Source organism: Eretmochelys imbricata, chromosome 7 (assembly GCF_965152235.1).
Source record: "Eretmochelys imbricata isolate rEreImb1 chromosome 7, rEreImb1.hap1, whole genome shotgun sequence".
Taxonomy (NCBI): Eukaryota; Metazoa; Chordata; order Testudines; family Cheloniidae; genus Eretmochelys; species Eretmochelys imbricata.
The window spans coordinates 103,131,033-103,156,817 of record NC_135578.1 but is presented as its reverse complement, the minus strand read 5'-3'; the positions used below and the strand labels follow the sequence as shown (position 1 = coordinate 103,156,817).

Below are 25,785 nucleotides of genomic sequence, written 5' to 3'. Positions count from 1 at the left end.
TGAGACACCCTACCAAATTCCTTCCAAAAGACCCCTCAGGATACCACATAGTTAACAAGATTTTTTTGTAGTCTGGCTGAGTGTATCACATGATGACATGTCTTCTAATTGCCCCTGGCAAGACCTCTAATCTATTAATCATTCAGACTTCTGGGTTGCCTTCAGCTCTCTTGTGCACTCTTTGATTTCCCTACCCTCCATCAATTCTATAATGGCATTCTTTTTTCTACTGTCCTCTCTGCCCCTTTAATGTTAAACCTGAGCAGGTCTCCCCTCACCTTCATTTCTTCTCCTCAGTATTAACAGTATACAGAGCAAGTCCTACTCCTACTCACATGCAGTCTTTTTCTGCTACAAAACCCACAGAGATTTGTTTTTTTTTTTCTGTCAGCTTTGCTTTTTCTCCCCAGCTAAATACAACTTCCTCCTCCATAGACTCCTCTGCTTTTAGTCCTCAATATCAAGTCTCTATCTGTGATTCTTTCCTTAGAGTGGTTATTAAAAACATATTCTAATGATACCATCTCATTTAACGGATCTGATCTTTGTAAGTCTGCTTAGTCAGACCTGCTTAATATATTGACAAAAATAAGTTTTTACCATATTTTCACTTCTGAAAGCAATGCAGAGCCAATACTGAACTGTACTCTGAGCTTCACTGTTAACTCACATACTTGAGAATATTGCAAGTTTGTTTGATAATATATGCTATTTAGACTTCTATGATGTTTGACTTAGTACCATGTGACAGGTTTCAGAGTAACAGCCGTGTTAGTCTGTATTCGCAAAAAGTAAAGGAGTACTTGTGGCACCTTAGAGACTAACCAATTTATTTGAGCATGAGCTTTCGTGAGCCACAGCTCACTTCATCAGATGCATACCGTGGAAACTGCAGCAGACTTTATATATACACAGAGAATATGAAACAATACCTCCTCCCACCCCACTGTCCTGCTGGTAATAGCTTATCTAAAGTAATCGTCAGGTTAGGCCATTTCCAGCACAAATCCAGGTTTTCTCACCCTCCACCCCCTCCCACAAATTCACTCTCCTGCTGGTGATAGCCCATCCAAAGTGACAACTCTTTACACAATGTGCATGATAATGAAGTTAGGCCATTTCCTGCACAAATCCAGGTTCTCTCACTCCCTCACCCCCCTCCAACAAAAACCACCCCCACACACACACAAACTCACTCTCCTGCTGGTAGTGTATGGGGGTGGTTTTTGTTGGAGGGGGGTGAGGGAGTGAGAGAACCTGGATTTGTGCAGGAAATGGCCTAACTTCATTATCATGCACATTGTGTAAAGAGTTGTTACTTTGGATGGGCTATCACCAGCAGGAGAGTGAATTTGTGGGGGGGGGGGGTGGAGGGTGAGAAAACCTGGATTTGTGCTGGAAATGGCCTAACCTGACGATTACTTTAGATAAGCTATTACCAGCAGGACAGTGGGGTGGGAGGAGGTATTGTTTCATATTCTCTGTGTATATATAAAGTCTGCTGCAGTTTCCACGGTATGCATCTGATGAAGTGAGCTGTGGCTCACGAAAGCTCATGCTCAAATAAATTGGTTAGTCTCTAAGGTGCCACAAGTACTCCTTTACTTTTTACCATGTGACACTGATTAAAAAGATAGCACTATACAATATCAATAAAGCACACGTTAAGTGAATTAAGAACTGGCTAACTGACAGATCTCAAGAAGTATGTCAATGGGGAATCACTGAATGTAGATGTTTCTCCTGTGATTCTGCAGGAATTGTTACTAGGCCTGACCCTATTCAATATTTTCATCAATGATCTGGAAGTAAATATGAAAGCACTGCTGATAAAGTTTGCAGATGACACAAAGATTGGTGGAATGGTACATAATGATGAGGACTGGGCTGTCACACAGCGCTGGATTCACTGTGGCCAATTAAACGCCCCACCCCCGACCTCTGTGGTTTAACACAGCCAATGCAAAGACACAAAACCTAGAAATGAGCAGTGCAGGACATACATATAGAATGGGGGGCTGTACCCTGGAAAGCAGTGACTCTGGAAAGGATCTAGGGGGTCATAGTGAACAATCAACTCAAGGTGAGCTTCAAGTGCAATGCTGTGGCACCCAATGCACTCCTCAGCTGTATGAACAGGAGAATAATGAGTAGAAGTATGGAAGTGATTTTTCCTTTCTCTACAACATTAGTGGTTATCAATACTGGAATATGGCATCAAGTTTAAAAAGCATGTTGAAAAATTGCAGAGGGTCCAAGAAAAAGCCATAAAATGATTCAAGGGCTAGAGAAAATGTCTTACAGAGAGAGATTTAAAGCGCTCAGTCTATTTAGTTTATCAAAAAGAAGTTTGAGAGGTGACTTGTGAGACAGATATGGCAATTTCCTACCATATTTTGGAAGCTCTTGCTGTATTAAGTTTATGAAACATTGTGGTAAAGGAACTGTGTGTAATTCCATGAAGGAGGGTAACCACAGGTCCTCTGGTAACTAAGATCAGTGGGAGGTGATTAGGCAAATTCACTCAGGTTGTAACACCTCCAGAAAGGCACCTCTCTTGGGGATGTTTGCATACACAGGTTCAAACTGGATTCTCTAGAGACCAGACAAACAAAGTAAGGGTATTTTGGTAAATAGCCTGACTTTAAACAGACTCAGGGCCTTCCTTCTGATCTGTCAAATGGACAGGACCTTCTCTCCAAGCATAAGGCCCCGTCCTTACGGAAGGGTTGGATGGACTGACACTGACCACAGCCCTTGTGGAGTTGGGAGGGGGAGATCCTGATAAGCTTATTAGCACTTTTGTTTTTAATGTTTTCTCTGTAATGCTTTTACATTAAGAATATATGTGCTTGCTCAGAAAGGCCTGTAAGGTAACTTAAAACCAGAGGCAATTAACATAGCCTCTGAGGAGAAAGCAAAGCCATTTGGGCAGTGTGGCTTGCTGGGAATCACAATGTAGGCAGGGAACTGTGCAGCCTGGAAAAATCCTGGTCAGGAGGGAGAAAAGTGTCTCCACCCAGAAGAGGCCACAGCTGGGGAGCCAAATGCCTAGAGTAGTTGCCCTTTCTGACCACAGAGGAGGAATACAGATGTAGTTGCCCTGAACTGTAACATCTTGATTACAGTGAACAAGTACCTTCATGGGGCACAAATACGGGTACTGAAGGACTCTTTAATCTAGCACAGGAAGAAAGAAAATGGCAGAGAGGAGCCAGCCAAGACACTAGCTGGTAGGAGCAGAAAACAACCAAAGAAGGGGCTGCTGCACTGGAGGAAGGAGGCAAAATGGGGCCCAGACAGGGCTAAACCCATCCCCAGCACCTCCCTGGTCCCAGTGTTATGCAGGAACACACACACACACTGGGGGTATTAGGACCCAAGTGGTGCCTCTTCTCCTCCCACCATATACCCTTGGGGGGAAAGTCCAGAGAAGAGCCAGACAGATAGTCAGCTAGTAGGAGCACAAGTTGCGAAAGCAGGAACCTCTGGATATCCAGAGAGCTCTCTTCAGTTTTAAGTGGATTTTCTCTGCCCTGTACTGCTTAACCATTTGCTCCAAACCCTGTCCTTCCTCCTCCCTCGCAGTCTTCTCTTCCTTCACAGGATTCATTTAAGCTGTCATGGGATAAGAGGGAAGGTGCTCATATGGATTGGTAAAAGATAGGAAACAAACGATAGGAATAAATGGTCAGTTTTCAGAATGGAGAGAGGTAAATAGTGGTGTCCCCCACAGGTCAGTACTGGGACCAGTCCTGTTCAACATATTCATAAATGATCTGGAAAAAGGGGTAAATAGTGAGGTGGCAAAATTTGAAGATGATACAAAACTCCTAAGATAGTTAAGTCCCATGCAGACTCTGAAGAGCTACAAAAGGATCTCTCAAAACCGGGTGACTAGGCAACAAAATGGAAGATGAAATTCAATGTTGATAAATGCAAAGTAATGCACATGGCAAAACATAATCCCAACTATACATATAAAATGATGGGGTCTAAAGTAGCTGTTATCACTCAAGAAAGAGATCTTGGAATCATTGTGGATAGTTCTCTGAAAACATCGACTCAATGTGCAGCAGCAGTAAAAGAATGTTGGGAATCATTAAGAAAAGGATAGATAATAAAACAGAAAATATCATATTGCCTCTATATAAATCCATGGTACACCCACATCTTGAATACTGAAGGCAGATGTGGTTCCCTCATCTCAAAAAAGGTATATTGGAATTGGAAAAGGTTTAGAAAAGGACAACAAATATAATTAGGGGTATGGAATGGCTGCCATAATAGGAGAAATTAATAAGACTGGGACTTTTCAGCTTGGAAAAGAGACAACTTCGGGGAGATATGATAGAGGTCTATAAAATCATGACTGGTGTGGAGAAAGTAAATAAGGAAGTGTTATTTACTCCTTTTCATAACACAAGAACTAGGGGTCACCAAATGAAATTAATAGGCAGCAGGTTTAAATCAAACAATGCTCAGTTAACCTGTGGAACTCCTTGCCAGAGGATGTTGTGAAGACCAAGACTATAACAGGGTTCAAAAAAGAAAGAGATAAATTCATGAAGGATAGGTCAATCTATTAGCCAGAATGGACAGGGATGGTGTCCCTAGCCTCTGTTTACCAGGGGCTGGGAATGGGCAACAGGGGATGGATCACTTGATGATTACCTGTTCTGTTCATTCCCTCTGTGGCACCTAGCATTGGCCACTGTCGGATAACAGGATACTGGACTAGATGGACCCTTGGTCTGACCCAGTATGGCTGTTCTTATGTTAATTCCACACCTGCCACTCTTACGCTCTTCTCCCCTCCACTTCTGAGTTCTTTCCATTTAGCTTATCTCCTTTTACATAAACCCAACAAAAATTATGGAACTAACATGACACCAACATAGCATGCTTCTGTGTTACAAGCCTTTCCCCGCTGTTTGTGTGTCTTGTCTATTTAGATGGTAAGCTCTTGGGGCAAGAACTGTCTGCTACTCTGCCCCTACTCAACTACCAAGGGAAATGGTGAATTTTCCATTTCTTGATGTCTTCAAATGAAGACTAAATGTCTTTCTGGTAGTTATGCTTTATTCAAACACAAATTATTGGCTCAATACAGGAGTAACAGGGTGAAATTTAAGGGCAGACTAGATGATCTAATGCTTCCTTCTGGCCTTAAATTCTGTCCGTCAATAACCTCCTCCAACACACTTCTACGGTATACACCAGTGTCATGACATTCTTTACAATCTCACAAGAGCACTAAAACATGGCACAAAAGATCAGTGTCATAAGCAATAATTTACTCTTCTGGTTGACTGAATTAAAACAAACGGGCTAGGGAGCAGGAATGAAGATCTAGGTCAGGTTTAGGCTACATTTCATGTTTGAGGCCCAGCTTAGCAAGGTTTCAGATTCAGGTTCAGTAACACTGAAGCCCCAAAAGCATCTCAAGAAACATTTCAGACCAAAGAGCTGGAAATCTTGTGGGATTTGCTGCTCTCATGAGATTTCTACCTGTGTGTGTGGAATTCTTATAGGCGCATCAGCTCTCACAAGATTTTCAGAAAATATGCCCCATACATTTTTATTTAACACAAGACCAAAATCATAGAGGTGGTCCAAATCTGGGAATCTAATCTTCCCATAGAACATGTAGTGGTCCAGATTGAAGGTTCTAGTTTTAGTGCATCTTTCAATTAAAATGGCAGACATTGCTAAACCAAAAAAACCTGAAAATGCAGAACGCTCATATTGATCTCCTGAAACACGGCAATGTACAAAAACAGTCACCTGACAACACCACTCAAGGGGAGGGAGAAGTCATGATTTCAACCTTCTTGCTGAGCATGATAAAATTATCTTCTCCATCTTGGGGGCTCAAAAGTTCTTATAAACAGGGTAACATTCACCCCAGTGCAGAGGGCCCATGCAAGGTACTCCACAACACACAAAGTCTGAATGAGCAGCTTAAAGGTTGCATATGATTTTGGACAGGTCTCCTTGCTGCTGGACTGACTTTCATCCTATCTCAACTTTCTACAAAGATATGAGCTGTCATAAATATAAAGGGAAGGGTAAACCCCTTTGAAATCCCTCCTGGCCAGGGGAAAGCTCCTCTCATCTGTAAAGGGTTAAGAAGCTAAAGGTAACCTCGCTGGCACCTGACCAAAATGACCAATGAGGAGACAAGATACTTTCAAAAGCTGGGAGGAGGGAGAGAAACAAAGGGTCTGCGTGTCTTTCTATATGCTGGTTTCTGCCAGGGATAGACCAGGAATGGAGTCTTAGAACTTTTAGTAAGTAATCTAGCTAGGTATGTGTTAGATTATGATTTCTTTAAATGGCTGAGAAAAGAATTGTGCTGAATAGAATAACTATTTCTGTCTGTGTATCTTTTTTGTAACTTAAGGTTTTGCCTAGAGGGGTTCTCTATGTTTTTGAATCTAATTACCCTGTAAGATATCTACCATCCTGATTTTACAGGGGGGATTTCTTCATTTCTATTTACTTCTATTTTTATTAAAAGTCTTCTTGTAAGAAACTGAATGCTTTTTCATTGTTCTCAGATCCAAGGGTTTGGGTCTGTGGTCACCTATGCAAATTGGTGAGGCTTTTTATCCAACATTTCCCAGGAAAGGGGGGGTGCAAGTGTTGGGAGGATTGTTCATTGGTCTTAAGATCCAAGGGTCTGGGTCTGTAGTCACCTAGGCAAATTGGTGAGGCTTTTTACCAAACCTTGTCCAGGAAGTGGGGTGCAAGGTTTTGGGAAGTATTTTGGGGGGAAGGACACGTCCAAACAGCTCTTCCCCAGTAACCAGTATTAGTTTGGTGGTGGTAGCGGCCAGTCCAAGGACAACGGGTGGAATATTTTGTACCTTGGGGAAGTTTTGACCTAAGCTGGTAAAGATAAGCTTAGGAGATTTTTCATGCAGGTCCCCACATCTGTACCCTAGAGTTCAGAGTGGGGGAGGAACCTTGACATGAGCAAAAGAGCAAGAAAATCCATTTACCCTGAGAAAAGCAATCAAGTTAGTATGGCTAAATATATATGGCCTTGCCAGCCCTTCCTCTGTTCGCATGTAAAGGACATTCGCAACAAGCTCTTGAGACAGTTGACATAAGACAATGCCTCTATCTACATACCTCTATACTGTGTGAATAGTTTTTAAGGGCAAGGTTAACAACACTGTAGTACTTACTTTTATCTGTATGCATCCCCACCCCCTCTTTTCTTTTCTTTTTTTTCTCCCAGAAGAGGATTCACATTTGAAAATAAGCAGAAAGTGAATTATTCATACCAGGAGAGATAAAAGGGAGAACATTTCGTAGACTAAAATATTTAGATCCCTAGCTCTGAGTTTGATCACACATGCTAACTCGGCATCTTGAGAACTGAAATGTACCTAAATTAAGTGGTATAAAAGTATACATATAAAATAGTGAACATTAATCAGAAAAGAAACCTCTAGCAGTAATATCAACATCAGTGTTTTATCTTTAATACAGAATTAGTTCAAATACAATTAAATGCACATGCAATTAATCAACATTCTTATGTTGTCCTACTTAACAGCATCTAAACAGCCCATGTGAAATCCCTACATAAAATAGGCTCCATGCAGAAATGTGCCATATGTCAATATTCAATTAAACAGTGTTAATAAAACAATTAAAAAAGAACTAAGAGGGGCATGGATATGAAGTACTCCTGCCATACACTAGTTGATCTTTAAACATTTTCTAAAGAAATGCAATAAAAACCTATTAAAATATTTATGTCATGTTTGCATTAGTTCTATTTCATGTACTCAGTAGAAATCCTACTAGTGGTTTAAAATGCAAAACTACTTAATATTACATAAAAAGAACAGGAGTACTTGTGGTATCTTAGAGACTAACAAATTTATTAGAGCATAAGCTTTCGTGGGCTACAGCCCACTTCATCGGATGCATAGAATGGAACATATAGTAAGAAGATATAGATATAGATATAGATATAGATATACAGAGAAGATGTAAGTTGCCATACAAACTGTAAGAGGCTGATTAACTATGATTAGCTATTATCAGCAGGAGAAAAAAATATTACATAGTTGTTCTTTGGTTATGTTAAAAAAACATTCCCAGTTTTAGAATTTCTAAGCTGTCTAATGCCTTCTACTATTTTGGTGGGGAGAGAAGAGCTACTTCCTCTCTTTAACTGAGAACAAGACCAACGACATTCATTTGTTTCTAAGGAATTGTGCTTTCAACTACTTATCTACGAGGTAACACTACCGTTAGTGTACCATAGTGGGGACTGTGGCTGAAGCAATATTAACCTTGAATTAGATTCTGCCACCCTTCCTCATATAGTAGTCCCAAATAGGGTGACCAGATGTCCCGATTTTATAGGGACGGTCCCGATTTTTGGGTCTTTTTCTTATATAGGCTCCTATTATCCCCCACCTCCATCCCGATTTTTCACATTTGCTGTTTGGTCACCCTAGTCCCAAATGAATCACAATCGCACCCAAAATCATTACTTGTGGAGCTACACTGTAACCTTAAAATTTGCCCTGAATAAGGCTGGCATGTAGCTGCATTACCCCAGGTGCTGAACAAAGAATGAATTGAGAGTGACTCAGAGAATCACGAAGCCTCCCCTGCTCCCCCATTTGCTTTGTGGAGCAGCTTGCTCTGTCGTGTGAACCTGGCCAGGCTGCTGTAGGTTATGAATAAAGGGGTGGAGCCAGGGCTCACAATGAAGAATGACAGGTGAGTAGCTCCTGATCTCCTCACCGTCACGGGAGTCACACTCTGAGCAGGGACTAGCAGGGGAGTTTTATTCCCTGAACAACTGAGTCAGGCTGTGGCAATCAATTAATCAATTTCATTATGACTGCCCTTCTCTCCCTTCCAGGCACTAGCTCTCCAGGCACTAGCTGAGGGAAAGAGTTTCAGGACCCAGCTCATGATCTCTCCCACTCAGCCCCCAAGGGGGAGATGAAACTGTCTGCAACATTAGTGGCTCCCCTTGCACTCAGGGACCTTGCACTCAGCCCTTGCACTCAGGGACCACTGAGGCTTCTGGGCTCTCTCTCCTTGCATATCCAAACACAGCAAACATAGCTTGCCCATTGAAGTAGAAACAGCTTATACATAGTGAGGGCCGGATTCTGATACTGTAGTGCATTACTCCCTAGGAAACCCCACTGATGCCAGCAGGGGTATTTGGGAAGAAAGGTGCTATTCAGCATGAGCAAGGCTATTGGAATCCAGCCCTTCATGGAGAGCTTACACAAGAGAGAGGGATTATTACTTTGTTCCAAAACATTGTGCTGGTGCAGCAGTTCTTTTGATTTGTGTGGGCTCCTCCTCTCCCCAGTGCATACCAGAGAAGCCTTTTATCACTTGATAAGTAAACCAATGTAATCAAGTCCAATTCTGTGCTATCTGCATGGGAATTGGAAAAATCTAACATGAAATCTTTCCCATGTACATGAACAAAACATGGCTCAGGTCACCATATGAACCTGCACACTAGGGATTTAAAAGGCTTATAAGTAAGATGTGAAAGACATTCACATTAATGCATTCAACAATTCAGTCTCTTCTCTGCCCTTTCCTACTAAGTGAATTCATTACCTATCAAAAGTTATTGCTGGTCCTTTTTTATTCCATTTACTTCCACTACCAGTCACTGACACACACGTTCAAACTAATTGCTCCAGGGTGTACCTACTTTATTGGGGTACATGCCAATTGTGGGGGTAGAGAAGCATCTCTGACTTCCTCAAGGCAGTGACACATTCTTAGATAATTTCAGTGAGGGGCGGGGAGAAGATAAAAATGTCACATCCCCTCATTCTGGGCTTTTTTTTTTTTTTTAAATTAGCATGACTCCTTTGGTTCACAGCAGCTGCATTCACTGCAGCCAGGAGGCAGGCATCTTCTGAGACTGTGACTTTAATCCATAGTCAATTGCTGCATATTGCAATGCAGGTGAACTCCTCCCCCCCTGAAAACAAAGTAGCATATTCCCCTGCCTCCAACCAGACTGAAGTGCCATAGTCCTGACGTTGCCAAGAGAATGTGCATGTATTTTTTTTCTAAGAATTGTCAGGTTGAGCAACCAACATTTCTGTCTCTGATAATACCACTCCAACAAACTTTCCTAATACAAAGCCATTTTCATGTCCACGCATTTGTGATCTTCTTAGAAGAATTCACTTGCAATTCTGATGGAAATGGCTCCAAATATGTACACAACCACGTCTCTTCTGAAAATAACACCAATTATTCTTAAATAGATCAGAAAGTGGCTGCTAGCTGAAACCCTTTCAGTAACAACTATGAAAAGCCATTTCAAATAAGCCTTATTATTACACTAAATCAATATACCTGTGAGTTTAAAGGAAATCAAGTGCATTTCTTATTGAAGCATTACTTTCTTTTGTGATACTTCAGAAAAACACTAAAATTGGACACTAGGGCAAGATACTAGCTTTTCTCCCCTTTTCCTTTCACTAAATGCAGCGACAGATTCTCAAAAGTTGATTCATCGTCTTCTTTCTAAATAAACAAAAACAGCAATGTAGTATATTTATTAGAGTATTAGTGTCCAATAAAACAGTGTCACTACTACAAACAACACTACAGGCAACATTATCCAGTAGACAGGATACTGGACTGAGAATCAGGAGACCTGGGTTATACTCCCATCTAGGCCAATAACCTTCCCCCTTCACGTCTCATTTTCTCCATCTGTAAAATAGGGATACTGCTACCTACCTTGGTTTGTAAAGTACTTTGAGATACACAGATGAAATAAGAGTTTATTATTATTCATCAAAGTAGCACAGACTAGCAATGATCTACTTATACTTTTAACAAATTAAACATTTTTCTGGTATTTATTTAAAGTACTGTTTTTCATTTTAACTAAAAATTCGAGTCATTGATCAAGTCAGGGCAAATTTTAACCATCAACTCCCTGCTCACCCTTCCAAAACAAAATATTATCCAGTACATGCTATATTAAAAAGCTATAGCTGATTAACATTTCATTACAGTTTATAAGTCACCTTTTGAATGACCAGAAACTATGTAATAGACACATCACATTTTAGGGGTTGCAACATTGCACCTTAGTTTGGCAGGTGAATGAGTCTTTGGAAACAGTAGATGCTTACATTTCACATTCATTTTCATAAGAAACCCACATCATCCCACTCCTCCGCAATTTCTCACACACATACAAAACTCTGTTTCAGAGGTGTTTTCTATCATAATTATTGCCAGCGTTTATGTTGACCTTACTGCAAACCCCTACTAATGGTGCCATTTGGTGTGGCTTTTTAATATTTTATCTGGTTTTATCGGATCTGTATTAGGATAATTTGAGATATATTCTGTTTTAATTCCTTGTGTAGCACCCTGAGTACTTTGGCAGTTCATAAATAAATAAAGTTATTAATTCTTATTATTATTAGTCCAACTGAAACAAGAGAAAGCACCAATAAGGTCTATCAAACCAGCCATCCTATCATCACCCCCACCATGACAAAATGCAGTTAGATCCATCTGAAAACGTAGATCAAATTTCAACACACACTCACACATGTATGCACACATTCACGCTGGAGCACCAGATCCATAATGGAAAATTTTGCTTACTAACAGGTACTCGTAATGCCCTGTTTCCAGCAGAACATAGTGGGTTTTAAACACTGTTATTCCAACTTTTGATGTGGTTACTAAATTATGGTGTTAAACTCATCTTTGCAGCCAATAATTTCAAAAGTGTTTCTTCAAAACCAACACCCAACTAGGGGTCCTGTCTAATACAGGAAATGTTGTTTCATCAAACTTGACATTTACTGCAAAGAAACAAAATGCATACATAGAATTTATGAGTCGCCATGATATATTTATTAAGCATTAGATTGTGCTTTTACAACTGGTCTTCAAAGATTTTTCATCTCTTAGCCAAAGTGTCATCTTTTCTAATGACTCATAATGAAGACACATTCCATTTAGCTTAATTTTACTGGCTCATCAGTCTTTTATTCTCAAGCGGATAAGTTGTTCTTTTTAGCATGTTCACCCCCACATAAGAGTGGCCATTAACTATCCATTTTCATTATGTAAAAATCAGCTAATCAGGACTGTCCAAGAAATAAATGATGTTATGATTAACGAGAGAGAAACATCTGCTTAGAATTATCCAGACTGCTGTTTCAGGACTGATAAGGCATTTATTGCCACAGTATTGAATTACAACAAGCATAAACTGTGTTTTTTGGGGAAATGTAGGACCTGCTTTACCTAAAGGGGAGAGGAGAAAAACGTAGCCTTGGAGCATGTTCTATCCTGAGTTAATGCAGAACCATCCCCACTGCCAACTACAATCCCTGAAAACTGTGTTGACAAAACTAACAGTGAAGGAAAATAGAATGAAATCCCGAGCCTTATGCAAAGAACTGTGGTAGTGTGATAAAATTGCATCTTTGAAACCCTGGAAGAAGCAGCACTTCTGGTAAGACTATGATAAAAAATAAACACATGCACCTTTCAAAAATCACAACATTCAAAGGGTTGGAATTCTCTTTCAGCCCCAGACATAAACTTTCCATTTATTTTATAAAAAATGGAAGCACTGTAACAGTCATAGAGAATAATATGGACCATATCCAGCTCACGTGAATGCACACCATTCCCACTGAAAATGTGTGTGTATCTATTATTAAAATTTGACTTTACAAAACCCTTGTAAAATTCAGTTCAAGTTTAACTTGTCTAGACAGGGGACTCTTATTTTGTTAGGAGAGCCTGACACATACCATTCCAACGTCACATGTTTTAGAAACTTGTTTTATTGACATTTGAACATCATTTTAAAAACAACAATGAAAGTTTAGAAAAATATCACCTGTCACAGCCATCAGGTAAAATACCACATCAAAGCTGCCCTGCATGCTAAATGTCCTAACTTGGTTTTCTTAGACACAAAATAGAATATCATGTAGGAATAGGGCAGTGTGCCCCTTATCTATAACTAAAGAACATTAAGACAGTGTAAATATGTGGATCAGGGCAAGGAACAGGCAATCCCTGCTCTGATCCAGTGATCAGTGGTCTGAGAAAAAATAAATTGCTAGGAACAATCCCATTCAAAGACAGAATGAATTTTTCCAGCCCTCGTGATTGTGGAGACAAGCCTGAAAACATGAACCCTAAGGCTCAAAAACGAGAAGGCACTAAAAAAAACTCAATGTGTGTTATTTTTTTAAAAAAAACCTCATCATTTTTAAAGCAATCTTGTGATGTTGGGGGTCTGACTCAATTTTTGGACAGCTTGGAGTTGGCAATAAGTCATGTGTTTTTATTACTGTAGCTCTTGTCCTTCCTCACCCTATCCTCTCCCTTCTGTGGTGTTACCTCCACTTGGTTCCTCAAATCCAAAATGTATTTTAAGCTTTGAAGCAAGGGAACGTGACTTCTTATTGGAAACAAACAGATCTAGAATACTTATGAATGTTGTAGCCAGAGCCATTCCTAGGGTACGGCAAATTGGGGTGACAGCCCTGGGCCCCCTGGCACTTATGTCCAGGGCCCTGCACCCCCCTAGGGACAGCTCTGGTTGTAGCCATACTATTATGATAAAATAAATTGATTGAACCACATATTAAAATATGCAGCTTTAGGAAGACAATAAAGTTCACTACCTATTTACAGAAATCTTTGATGTGCTACTCCTAATATACATGAGTTGTGCTTTATTTTGTTTTTTAGGTGGGACATATCCTATAGCACATGTACTATACTCCATCGATATTTAAAATGACGTACAATCTAGACCATAACTCTGGCTAAATTAACATACATATGACAAATAATGAATGGTAGTTGGGGAAGAAAGGTATGTGGAAGAGCAAGTACATCCAGTCAGTCTTAAGCAACTCAACCCAAGAAATCAGCAACAGCAAATCCCTTGCTGACAGTGGTGGGTCTATTGAAATCAGACATTGACAAAAAGACCAACAACTAATGCTACTAGAAAATTATATCTTGTAGTTTCCAGTTAGGTCCTGCATTAGCTACAGTGAAAGCTTAGTGTAGTTTAACTGCAGGCTAAAAAATCCTGTTGCCCTCCTGGGCCCGAGAGTGAACTTGCATTTAGTTTCCAGAGAAACTAACTGAAGTCCCACACATGGTGTAGCAGTAGCTTGGGTTCCAGAAGAAGGACCAGGGAGTGAATTGAATTGTTCTTTTTGATTCCTTCAATCTCTAGATCAGTGGTTCTTAACCTGGGGTGCATTTACCCCCTGGGGATGCGAGATGCCCTTTCTGGAGGTGTGAGACATACCAGAATTTTTTTAGAAGGTAAATCATCGAAAACACAAATTAAGCACAGGCACGTAAGTACAACTACTTTGTTTCATCAAACCTATGTATTTATTAACATTATACATTTTTTAACGATTACTGTAATATACAAACAAAAAATATATCCAGGTTTAAAGAACTGACCTACTTCAACGGTTTTTGATAAGGGGTGCGAGAACATATTTTGATAACCAAAGGGGTGCAGGCTGGAGTAAAGGTTAAGAACCACTGCTCTAGATGTTACATAAAATAATGGGAAAATCCCCTTGATGGACTGCTCTTCAGTGCATTCTATATTCACTAACACCTTTAAAATACATATACAAAATTCAACAGAGAATAATAAAAGATCATTAATAAGCTGGCATTTTTCCCTATAAAACTCTTTATCAAAGCAACAAGTTAATTTTTTTTCTGCAGAACTTTTGGAAGAGACTAAAAATTCTGAGAAATTGAATACAAGCCCAGGGAGTGTCACTAGGAGCAAAGAGAAGATAAATTCTAGAGGTCACTGGACTTACTGTCATCTCTCAGTCCCAGGAATCTAAATAAGAAATGAGCATCAAAATGAAAATACCTAGCAGAAAATTCATTTAAAGAATGTTTTCAAAATCAGGGCTGAACGTTTACAATTTTCTTTGTCTTTTCAGAGCAAGAATGTAGTACCTGCCAACTTTTCTGCGAAGGGAAGCAGATGCCTCTTCGTTTCAGCATAGCATTTTAACGCATCAGACAGTGCAAGACAAAGTCACCACCTAACTTTCAGTGCCACTAAAACATTGAACACCCAAGGAAAAACAAGCATGCTTTTTCCAAAGTATTTCCACTTTAATCCAAATGGTTGCAAACTCTGAGATCTACCTGGTTGGGAGATGGGAACATTGTGGGGGAATAATCAAGAAGTCATCTGAGAGCTTTTCAAACAACGTGTGGGGTTAGTTGGAAACATTAATGTGTCAACTGCCAAAATGAAAAATGACTTGGTGGCATCTGAGAGGCCTTCATGTAAGTTCTGATGCTCATGTGTCACATGTGCTGGAACATAATATTTAGTTGGGTGTTCATAAGATTTATGCAAAGATATTTTTCTCCCTTCCTCTTTGCTAATTATTTATTTTGAAGCCATGGATTATTATATTTTGTCTGTGTTTTTATTAACATCGCCATCAGGACTGTTTCTTGCCACAGGAGAGGGAGTAGACGTTCCTCCTGCGTTATTACAGCTGAGTCTCTTCTCTGGCCTCCCTACCAAGTGATGTTAGAATACAGTTATCTGAAAACATGACATTAAAGACAGGAAGTAAGAATTTAAAGCTAACATTCCTTTATCTTGTTAAGTACACTAGCAAGTATGTTCTCCTAACACTTTTTATAAAGCTCATTAGCAGATACAACTGTTTGCTTTACTCTGATGCTAGTGACAGAGAAACTTTACATGAGAAAATACCTTGTGTTCTCTTGATTCAAGGCTATTACCAGGTTGCAGCATCTAAAACTAATGTTCTTAGTGAATCACACGTCTTCAGTTCCCAGCTGGCTCCACAATCTTTTGACCTCGGGGTGGTATAAACATGTTCTTCCATAACTTCATTGTGTGACACAGAACAGCTATTTCCCAGGACATTGGAGGACATGAGATAAAGAGGGCATGGACATGTTCATGACACGGTGACATGCAATCACCATGGTGGTCACAATAGCGGCTCTAGAACAGCAGTTTGGTTCTTTTCTCCTTCCCATTCTAAGTGTTATATTAATATAAATATTTATAATTCATCTTTTCCCCAACCTGCCTTTTTGTGGGTTTAAAAAAAAAGGCAGGGTGGGAGACAGATCAAACCATCAAAGCTCTCTCTCCTGATTTCATTGGGTACTTCCATTTTGACATAACCCAAAACTGGTACAACAATGGAACTACACAGCAGAGTAGCAGCCAAATCCACATGCACATAACTAACATTTCTATTACCAATTTACAATATTACTTACAGGACTGTGGAATAATCTGGCCATGCAACTGGAGGAAATTTCAAATTGTGCATGTGTAAATTCCATGTTACTTGGAACCCCGTTACTTATTATTTCACTGTTTGCACAAACTGGCCTGGAGACAAGTCCTAGGTGAAGACTGGCTGCCTGTGAAGTTTCAGCTTGTAAAATCCAGCCACTGTTATGTTGTATGGGGTGAAATGTCTTAACACTAGGAGTAGTAGTATATATATTTTCTTCCCCATAAAACAAAAATTGGTAAGTAGATTTTGCTCAAACCTTCCAAAAATATAATCTTTGGTCTGAGATCAAGCATGAACAATTTAATCAAAAAGATTTTTTTTTCAGAAAGTTGAGAGACTGTGAATACAGAGCATTATATGGGAAGTCTCACTCTGTCCTTAACAATAGCTTTTGCCTACAATTGGTAAATTGCTTGCCAGTTCTAATGCAAGATAATGTTGGTAATTATCCTATAAAATTATCAAAGTTACTAATGAGACTAGCGAAATTTGTAATCATCACTAGCCATCTGATCAGGAAAGATACCTCTCTTTTTTCCCCCCTCAAACACAGAATATTCCTTTTTATTTAAAAAAAAAACTTGCCAGAAGATCAAAGCACACACATTTTAACACTAATGAATAATTGCTGACTTTAGAAAACAATACCATGGTTTACTTTTAGCAAAGATATGACAGTTTACAATACTTAGCAGTATTCAATTCTATGTATAAAACATGCAATCCTTATACAACCATACAACTGTTGCAAGTGATCTTATTGGGGGCATGAATTGGTGTTCATGTTGCACTCCCCATCAGTACCCAACTCAGGCCAAGGAAGCTAATGATCCAACAACTAGGCCAAATTTGGTGATGAATCCTAGTCACATGCCACTTGAGGCACGTTGTGCATATGCTAAGCAGAAGAAGTGACCTTACTTCATTTTTTCAAAATTAATAAAACAATGGTATGAACTCTACCCTTTCCCACTAACTGTTAATAACTGACTCCCAATATCTCAATGCAGTGCACACATTTAGACTGGTACCAATGTGGAAGTCAATTGCATTTTTGACTTTCAGAACAACTTTTTACCGCCACTAAAGTGTAACTACAATTGTTAGCTTGCTCTGAAACACTGCAGTATGGCTCCTGTACTTGCAGATAAAATAGTCAGGGAGTTACAGTCTCCTTGACCAAATTACAGCAGTGAATTACAACAGTAAGTATATTCTGGGAGGCCCTATTTCTCCATTTAATAATTTTGTTTGTTTTGACTCATTTTCTTTATCCACATTTCAAGCCAATGATTATATACAAATATGTCAATTAATTAACAAATATTGTCAGTTATTTTCTTTGGCAGTAGAAGTCCTTTATTTCCTTTTAAATCATGCCAGCTAGAGCATCATCAACAGGCCAGTCATGATTCCTATTCAGAAAGAACAGGTTGGGAGGAACATCGGGATTTTTTTTCCCTACAGAAGCATGCACAAAGTATTTTTATGATTAAGAAAAGATTCGATGAATGGTTTAGGCCAAAATTTCAAATGTGAGTGCCTAAAGTTAAGGGCTTAAGGCCTGATTCAACTCCTAGTTAAATCAAGAGGAGGAGTCTTTCCACTTACTTGAATGGGAGTTGGATCAGATGCCATAATTAGGTCTTTAAATAAAATGTTCTGATTTTCAGAGGCGGTGAGCACCAACATCTTTCATTGTCTTAAATGGGAGCTGCATATGCTCATCCCCTTTGAAGATCAGATCATTTTTATTTATGGGCCTAACTATGGATTTAGATGCCTAGCTTTAGTCATCCTAATATGCAAATCTACCACGGGGGTATTTCATTTCTGTTTTAGTCATCTCCTTCCTTCCCAAATGTGCCATTTTATAGATGAGGAAACGTAGGCAAAGTAAAGGTCAGTGATTTGCCCAAGGTCACGCAGGAAGTCTATGGCCTATCCACAGGCTCTCAGGCCTGTATTTTAACCATAAAAGCACCCACATGCAAATAGTAATGGCATACATTGTACAATAAATCTCAGGGAGAGAGTGTGCCCCTGAGCTGGGCATGGAGAGGATCAACCCCTTCCCGCCTGTGTAAGAGGTAGCCTCTACAACCCCGCTTAATCCAGGCTTCTTGAACACCTCTCTGCTGGTTTGGATATCCACCCTTGGGAAGAAGACAAATTGGGGCAGGAGTAGACAGGTCAAAATGATGATAAATTATAATAATAATGGTGACATACACATCGTCCTCTTTCCAGCCACCAGGAGCTGACAGGGAAAAAGTTAACACATACCAGGGTTGAATTGTCTTTTCCATGAGAAACTTCTGCTTTTGGATTCACTTTTCAAGAGGACCCTTGTGGTATTCACAGCCAGAGGAATCCCTGGTATTGTGCCTCCACCGTAGCATTACTGCTAGAACACAGTGCCGCTGCATAGTCAGACATGGCCCTTGACTTGTGGACATCTACACTTGCAAGGGATCTGCAGGGTTAGATGATTGGTCTCTTCTGTAGTGGGGCAGACTATGCCCCAGCAAGAGAAAGGCATGGGGAAATTTGCAAGGGGAACAGGAGAGGATCATCTTTTTCTGTTCTTTATTTCTTTATTCAAATACATTATAAATTGGACTTAACACAACACAAACTTGAAGGGAAATGGGCAGTGAAATCCATGTGTTCTATATCTCCATTTAGATATGCCATATTACTCTTCTCAGGTTAGGGAGAATTATTATTTCCATAATAAGTGAGATGCTCAAGGTCATGTTGGAAGTCTGTGGTAAAGCTGGGAACAGGCCCCAGATTTCCTGAGTCTCAAGGAAGGGCCCTCAGAACAAAGCCATCCTTCTTCCCCACTCTTCCCTCAAATGCTCTCTAATTTATTATGAAATTACCACCCTATTTTAACCTTCCATCTTTGTCTGATTGACCCTTTTACATCCATGTGATTCAAAGTTAAAAACGGCTAACATCTGTTCAAAGATGTGTTTCTTAATCATTGCCCACCCTAGCAAAGCATTTAAGTATACAATTAACTGTGAGTGAGAAATTTAATTCACTTCAACTGGATTACTCACATGCTTCAAATTAAGCATGTGCTTAAATGCTTTGCTGAATAGATGCCTATTTTTGCATCGGTATACAGTATGTTTCTGCTATCAGTATACAATTGCACCTAGAAAACAGTTACAGATTTGCCACATACCACTCCACTGACAAACTCAGATTTAATGTTAATTTTTTTTCTGGTTTCATTTACCATATTAAATCTGCTCTCCCTTTAAACCACATGCATAACTCCCATTAACTTTAATGGAATTTGCAAGCACCTAAATTATTGTAGCTTGCACAATAAAACTGCATCGGTATTATTTCATGTAATGCAGTATAATACAGTGAGGGCTACTTCGAATGAAATTTTATTTTGTAGCTGGTAGATGATTTGCTGATTTTGAAAGTCTCTTCAGATGACAAGTGTTTCTAAAACATTTTGAGGCATTGAAGAACTTCAAGGCACCCAGAAGTGCAATCATATTCTGGAACTAAATCATAAATGTGCCTGCAACATACATTCCCAAGATAGTCCTCTAAGACAGACAAATGGAATTTATTGCAAATAATTCTGCTTTTACCAAATATGACTTCTGTCTGGTCACTAAAATAAAAGTTCTCAAACACTGAGCAAAAATTTCTGTAGGGAGATTTAAAGTATGCTTAATAGTTGAAGAACTTCAAGAAAACCTGAAATCTATGTATGTGTCTGAGTATGTATTTACATAATCCTTCCCAGTGCCAACTATAAATGCTGCATAAAAACAAAACATGAACACATCTTCTGATCCTAAAAATCAACAAACTATTTAATTCACATTAAATATTCCCACAGATAACAGATGGTTTAACACACCATTCCCCAATTGGGTCAGCTAATGCATCTGAAATCATTTCTTGAAATACAACTCTAGCTTTGGAAAATCTCTACAGTTTTCAGTAAATGGGTTTTAACGTGAAGGCTACTCAGAGCAGCTGTTTCTGCTAAGTCTGGAAAACTGTACCCAGTTTTTGCATAACCCAATGCAGAATTTATGTCATTTAGGTTTTTGCCCCCCGATTCCTCAAGGGATAACATATTTTACATGAAACAATCAGCAGTAACATTACAGAGCATGCATGTCAGAACTTTGTCATCGCTTATTTAAGGACAAATTGTAAAGGTATTTGTACTTAGTATTCCACTTTATTTCAAGCACACCGACAATAGTTTTTTCCAACACTCATCTTTGTAATAGGCAGTTTGTGTTTCATATGTTAAACTGCATTCTCCAAAAGGTTAATTTTGGTACTTTCTACTTTGTGTTACTTTAGTGCCGCTAAGCTGAGGATTTCAAAAGGCTTTACACAAATTAATCAATTAAGCCTTCAATGCCTGTGTGAAGCAAGTGGCTTTATCTCCATATTGCAAATGGAAAGCAGAGAGGTTAAGTGATTTAATCACCATCAGAGCGAGTGAGACTGTGGCACAGCTGGGAATAGAATCCACCCAACTCCCAGTCCCCAGCAGCTATAATCTCTAGGGGGCATATCATGCCCTCCATATTCACAAGTAGAGGTTACAGGGATACAGCATATCCCAGCATGGAGGAGAGTTGAAAGGAACAGTGTTGCTGCGTTGAATTATTCCCCACCTCCTATTGTGAGCCCGCAGAAACCCTTCTACTGGATATGGGCTGTGCTACTAGAAAGGGGATGGAAGGAGTCAAGGACATCATGTTCCACAAACCCATATACCTCAGGGATGATGAGGTTTCAGCCCTGGAGGCTGAAATTCCCTTTCAGGGAGATCCCAGGGCAGTGTAGGATTTCTTAACAGCATAGCATGTGCTGTCAGGGAACTGGAATGCATGTGGTGCGGGTAGAGGGGAGACCGATCAAGTATAGCAGCTCCATTTTGCCTTAGTGGATCCTCAGGGGAGACTTATGAGATGAAATCCAAACCAGCTCTGTGGAGATGGGTGGGGACACTCTTCCTCACAAAATAATTCTAATGGAAATAATCTGCCTAAGGAATGATCTGGCCCTAGTTAAGCATCCTGCCTATTCTATTCTTTTCTTCTGAAGGCTTCTCATCATAATTCTGAGAACCCAGCCACAACGACCTTCCAAAGTTCTTGGAAACAAAGGTAATCATAGTGCTGCTTCTAAACAATACAAATTTCAAGAGCGTGTTCTCTCCGACCATTCTCATACCCCATCATTCTATAGCTACATATTGCAACACAGGGCCTGCCTCTACATATGCCATTGACACCACTGGAATGTAGCCACTGATTTCTGTGGGAAAAACATCAAGTCCTTAGATTGTAAACTCAGTGAAGCATAGATTATTTCTTCTTATACATCAGCATACTGCCATGAACGTCAACAGTAATAATGAATAGCACACAGATATTCATCCAGTACGCATTGTGAAGCAATGTACACAAAACTGGTGTTCACCAATGTGTACCTTAACCAAGTTATTGACGTTGCTGCACTAATTTTGCTGTTGGATTCAAAACTGATGGTAGGATTTGATGGACAGAGGCATTATGACAATGTCACAGGTAATTGACAATTGTAAATTTAAACCATTTGTAGATCATCAGCAATACTTTGGCTTGCTCTGCTCCGGAGCATGGAAATAGCTCCAGTTAAAGCTTTTACTTATGATTGTATTTGGACCAGATGCATTGGGAGCTCCAGAACTACATATTTTGGAGGAAATTTCTTGATTTACTCAGCCAGTGGTATCCTTCTACAATTTTCTGGCCCCAAAATCTCTGCCAAAGATTGATAATTTGAGAGTTGTTTAGAATAGAAATTTGGATGGACAACTATCTCCGACCTAAGGGAAAACAATTATATCTAATGTTGAAAAAGTAACTTTAGACCTGAGGCTATGGTTATTAATAAAAAAATACTTGTTCTAACATACTGGTCCCCACATAGGCTAATGGTAATGGACCTCATAAATTCTGACCACTGCTGATGCTAAATTATCTCATATGTTTTGGGAATGGCCCTGCATCGAGAATTTTTGGTAAGAGGTGGGGAGGAGGACCAATTTGATATTGGATGCTAAACTGATGCCCTCCCACTTAAGTTTCATTTCAGGATACATCCTTGGTACCTGGAGATTATCTGACAAGGCAATGTGGTTCCAATGTGCAGCTTTGGTCACTAAAAAATTTATCCTGCAAAAATGGAAAAGTCAGTCCCCACCAAATACTGATGCCTGGCTCAGTGATATGGCTGACCTCGCAGCAAGCAAATGACTGGCATTCCACAAAAGAGGAATGCCCAAAATGCAAAGCAATTAGGGATGACTTTTTAGAGCTCTAGGATTAACATAGACCCTGAAGATAGGTATGTCACTTCTCCTCCCTTCCCTTTACCCTAACTCTCTTTATTTACATTGTGTATTATGATAAATCTGGTATATTAGTATATTTGTTGTATTTAGAAAAATATAAATTAAAAAATCACATTTTGATCCCGAAAAACTTAATAGATAGTAAGTAAAGATAATTTGTAAATAAAGGATTTTTTTAAAAAGTAAACCCCCGTATTCCCAAATTGATGCATGATATCATCATTCCTGTTAATCAAGCAGATGCTTGAGTTCTCACATTAGCTGATCTGCAGTCCTTTCATGTGCTTTTTATCGCTTAAAGTCAGCACAACTTGCAGGCCTGAAGACATCTAAATCCAGTTGTTGACTGCAGGTAAAACAGGATTTAATACGTTTACTAATGTCAATATTAGTGGTTTTATGTTCTTTTAAATCTTTGATAGAGAATATGAATAGCTTCCTCAATTGTGGCATATTCTACATTCAGGAAACTAGGCATCCCCTTTGTCAAAGATTAAAAGAATATAAAACTAATACCATACTAAGCAAATTCAGTCTTCTTTTAGCTGCAATGAACAATTGGAACTGAATAATCTCAGAATGCTGCAATCTGTATCTTGTTTCAGACAGAGGAAATGAACTACTAAGAAGCACTGAAAATCAGCAACCATTGTGATTTGGGTATAACACCGACTGGGAGAGTGAAGTGGACACCGTGCCACAGAGGGATGATGTTCGGATCATCCGACTGAATGGTAATAAAAAGCATTATTCCTGGTTTTACCATGAAGTAGTCGAGAGGTGCCCTCACTGAGGTCCACACTGGTTACTTGTCACGAGCTTGAGTGCAGCACGTTTCATACTGTGGACATTTGTTTTCATCCCCCACTCTAACCCCCCCCCCAAGTTTATACAGTACAACCATTGTATGTCTGTGCTTGCAGCTTCGCTGACAGATGAAAACAAGCATTTATTGCTAGAGTTCACCAGCTAGAAAACCTGCAGAAAATCCTTTTCGCTATTCTATAGTTTTAGGAAAATGTGATCATAGAACGTATCTGAGACTGGATCTGCAATGTAACACACACTGTATAGTATTTTGTATGAAACACACAGGTCATTTTCTGTTAACTTAGATGGTTCCACCTCTGTCTGCTTCCAAGAATGTGGTTGGTACTGTTGGCATGAGAACTTAGGCCTAAAGAGGAAGTATGACCTCATGGTTAAGTCAAAGGACTAAAACTTGGGTGGTCTGTGTTCAATTACTGGCCCTGACACAGTCTTCCTCAGTGACCCTGGGCAAGCCACTTAATTTCTCTGTACCTCTGTTCTTCACCCCTTGTCTGTCTTGTCTAACTGGACTGTAAATTCTTCACGACATGGACCCTTTGTTTCTATGTGTATGTATAGAGCCTAGTACCAGGGGGCCCTGACCTCAGTCTCATAATAATGGACTGAACTAGTGGTACCAAAGAGAAATACACAGTTCTGTCCTGCCTACCTATGGGCATATCATACAGTACCAGCAAGGGCAGCTGAAACTTGCACAAAACACAGTCCATGTGGCCGGTAAGTGCAGATTTAGAGAGAACAGAGCTGAATAGGAATTGTTCACCACCCGCACAGAGGCTCTACTGCATGAACACCACACAGCTGGGGCTTTGCAGTTTGGGAGTATCATCTTTCCAGGGATGGTGGGACCAAGACAGATGATAACTGCTTTATGTGGCATCATTTCCCCTCCCCCTCCAAGAAACCCATGGAACCTCCACTGAAAATTCCAGCAGGGGATTAATACTGACTGACTCATGCTCTACATCTCAGGGGCAGGGTGTGTGTGCACAGGCAGTCAGCCAATGGCAGCAGGGAGTATCAGGGAAGAACAGACCCTCCAGGAAGATGCTCCAGGACCCACAGGGTTTCCCTCAATATGTAAACAGAGGAAGTTACCACTGGAAAAACAAAAGGCTGATAACATGGAAAACACAGGGGGAATGGTTTTCTTTTCAATGTCTTATATAGAGATACTAGATTCTTACAACATGGTAACGAGAATTATAAGAGCCAAAATACAACCTGGAATGAAACACTATTGGCAGGAGTTTGTTTCCATAAGCGCTAGGAAGTAGACTTTCCCACAGATCCAAGCATTACACACCCCATCAGTTTTAAGACTATAATCCCTCCACTAGCACCTCTTGTGTGCAAGGAATATGAATCAGCTCTACTTACTCATTTCTCTCCAGACTGATGACTAGTTGTTTACTTTCAGTTTGTATTAGAAACTTCAGCAGTGCTGGGTGACTCTGAAAAATGAAAAAGAGGACAACTAAGTTCAATGCTAATAATATTCTCTTAGGGACTGATGCTGCAATGTGCTCAGCACCCAAATCCCACTGTATACAATGGCAACTCAGGGAACCTGGCACGATAGGGCCCTTGTTCCTAGAAGGGAGAACGTAATGTTGAGAGAACATTAATTCTTCGCAATGCAACAGCTTATAAGCAATATTTCTCTGTTAATAAATAAGAGAGAATGGCAGTATGGGTATCAACTGGGTATCACACTTGCTTCATAAAGACAGATGAAAGACTCTATACACGTTAAGGAATTATATCACTTGCACTCTTCCTGAGATCAGACTGTGGCAGGAATATAGCTCTGATTCAGTTTATAAGACAGAACCACAGCTGTACATTACAAATCAGTTTCGGGAGGCCTTCTGGAACGTCCCCAATACAATTTTGAAACAATCTTTTTCTTCAAATGCTGGTGTAATGACATCTTGCCACTAATGCCTCATGAAAGCTCTCGCTCACTGTTGAGCTTTTAAAATGAGCTGAATCAGCCTTAGGCCTTGTGGGGCAGTTTGCAATTAAGATGTTCATAGTCACATCCAGTTCCCTCCTCACCTGTAACCAAATCTGCGGTGTTGAGATTGGGGAGTCAGCTATATGGCTCCACTCAAAATAGTCATGTACTTGAAGCTTGTGCTTAAGTACTTTGCTGAATCAGGACCT

General features: G+C 39.8%; 1 protein-coding gene across 1 annotated transcript in view; it reads right to left on the bottom strand.

The window, feature by feature from the left end:
- Positions 1–25,785, bottom strand: part of ADAM12 (ADAM metallopeptidase domain 12) — a 352,228-nt gene that overhangs the window by 220,245 nt on the left and 106,198 nt on the right. Inside the window, exon 3 of the mRNA XM_077821415.1 lies at positions 24,997–25,070. Coding sequence (XP_077677541.1) covers positions 24,997–25,070 — 74 coding nt within the window. The remainder of the gene's footprint in view (positions 1–24,996; positions 25,071–25,785) is intronic.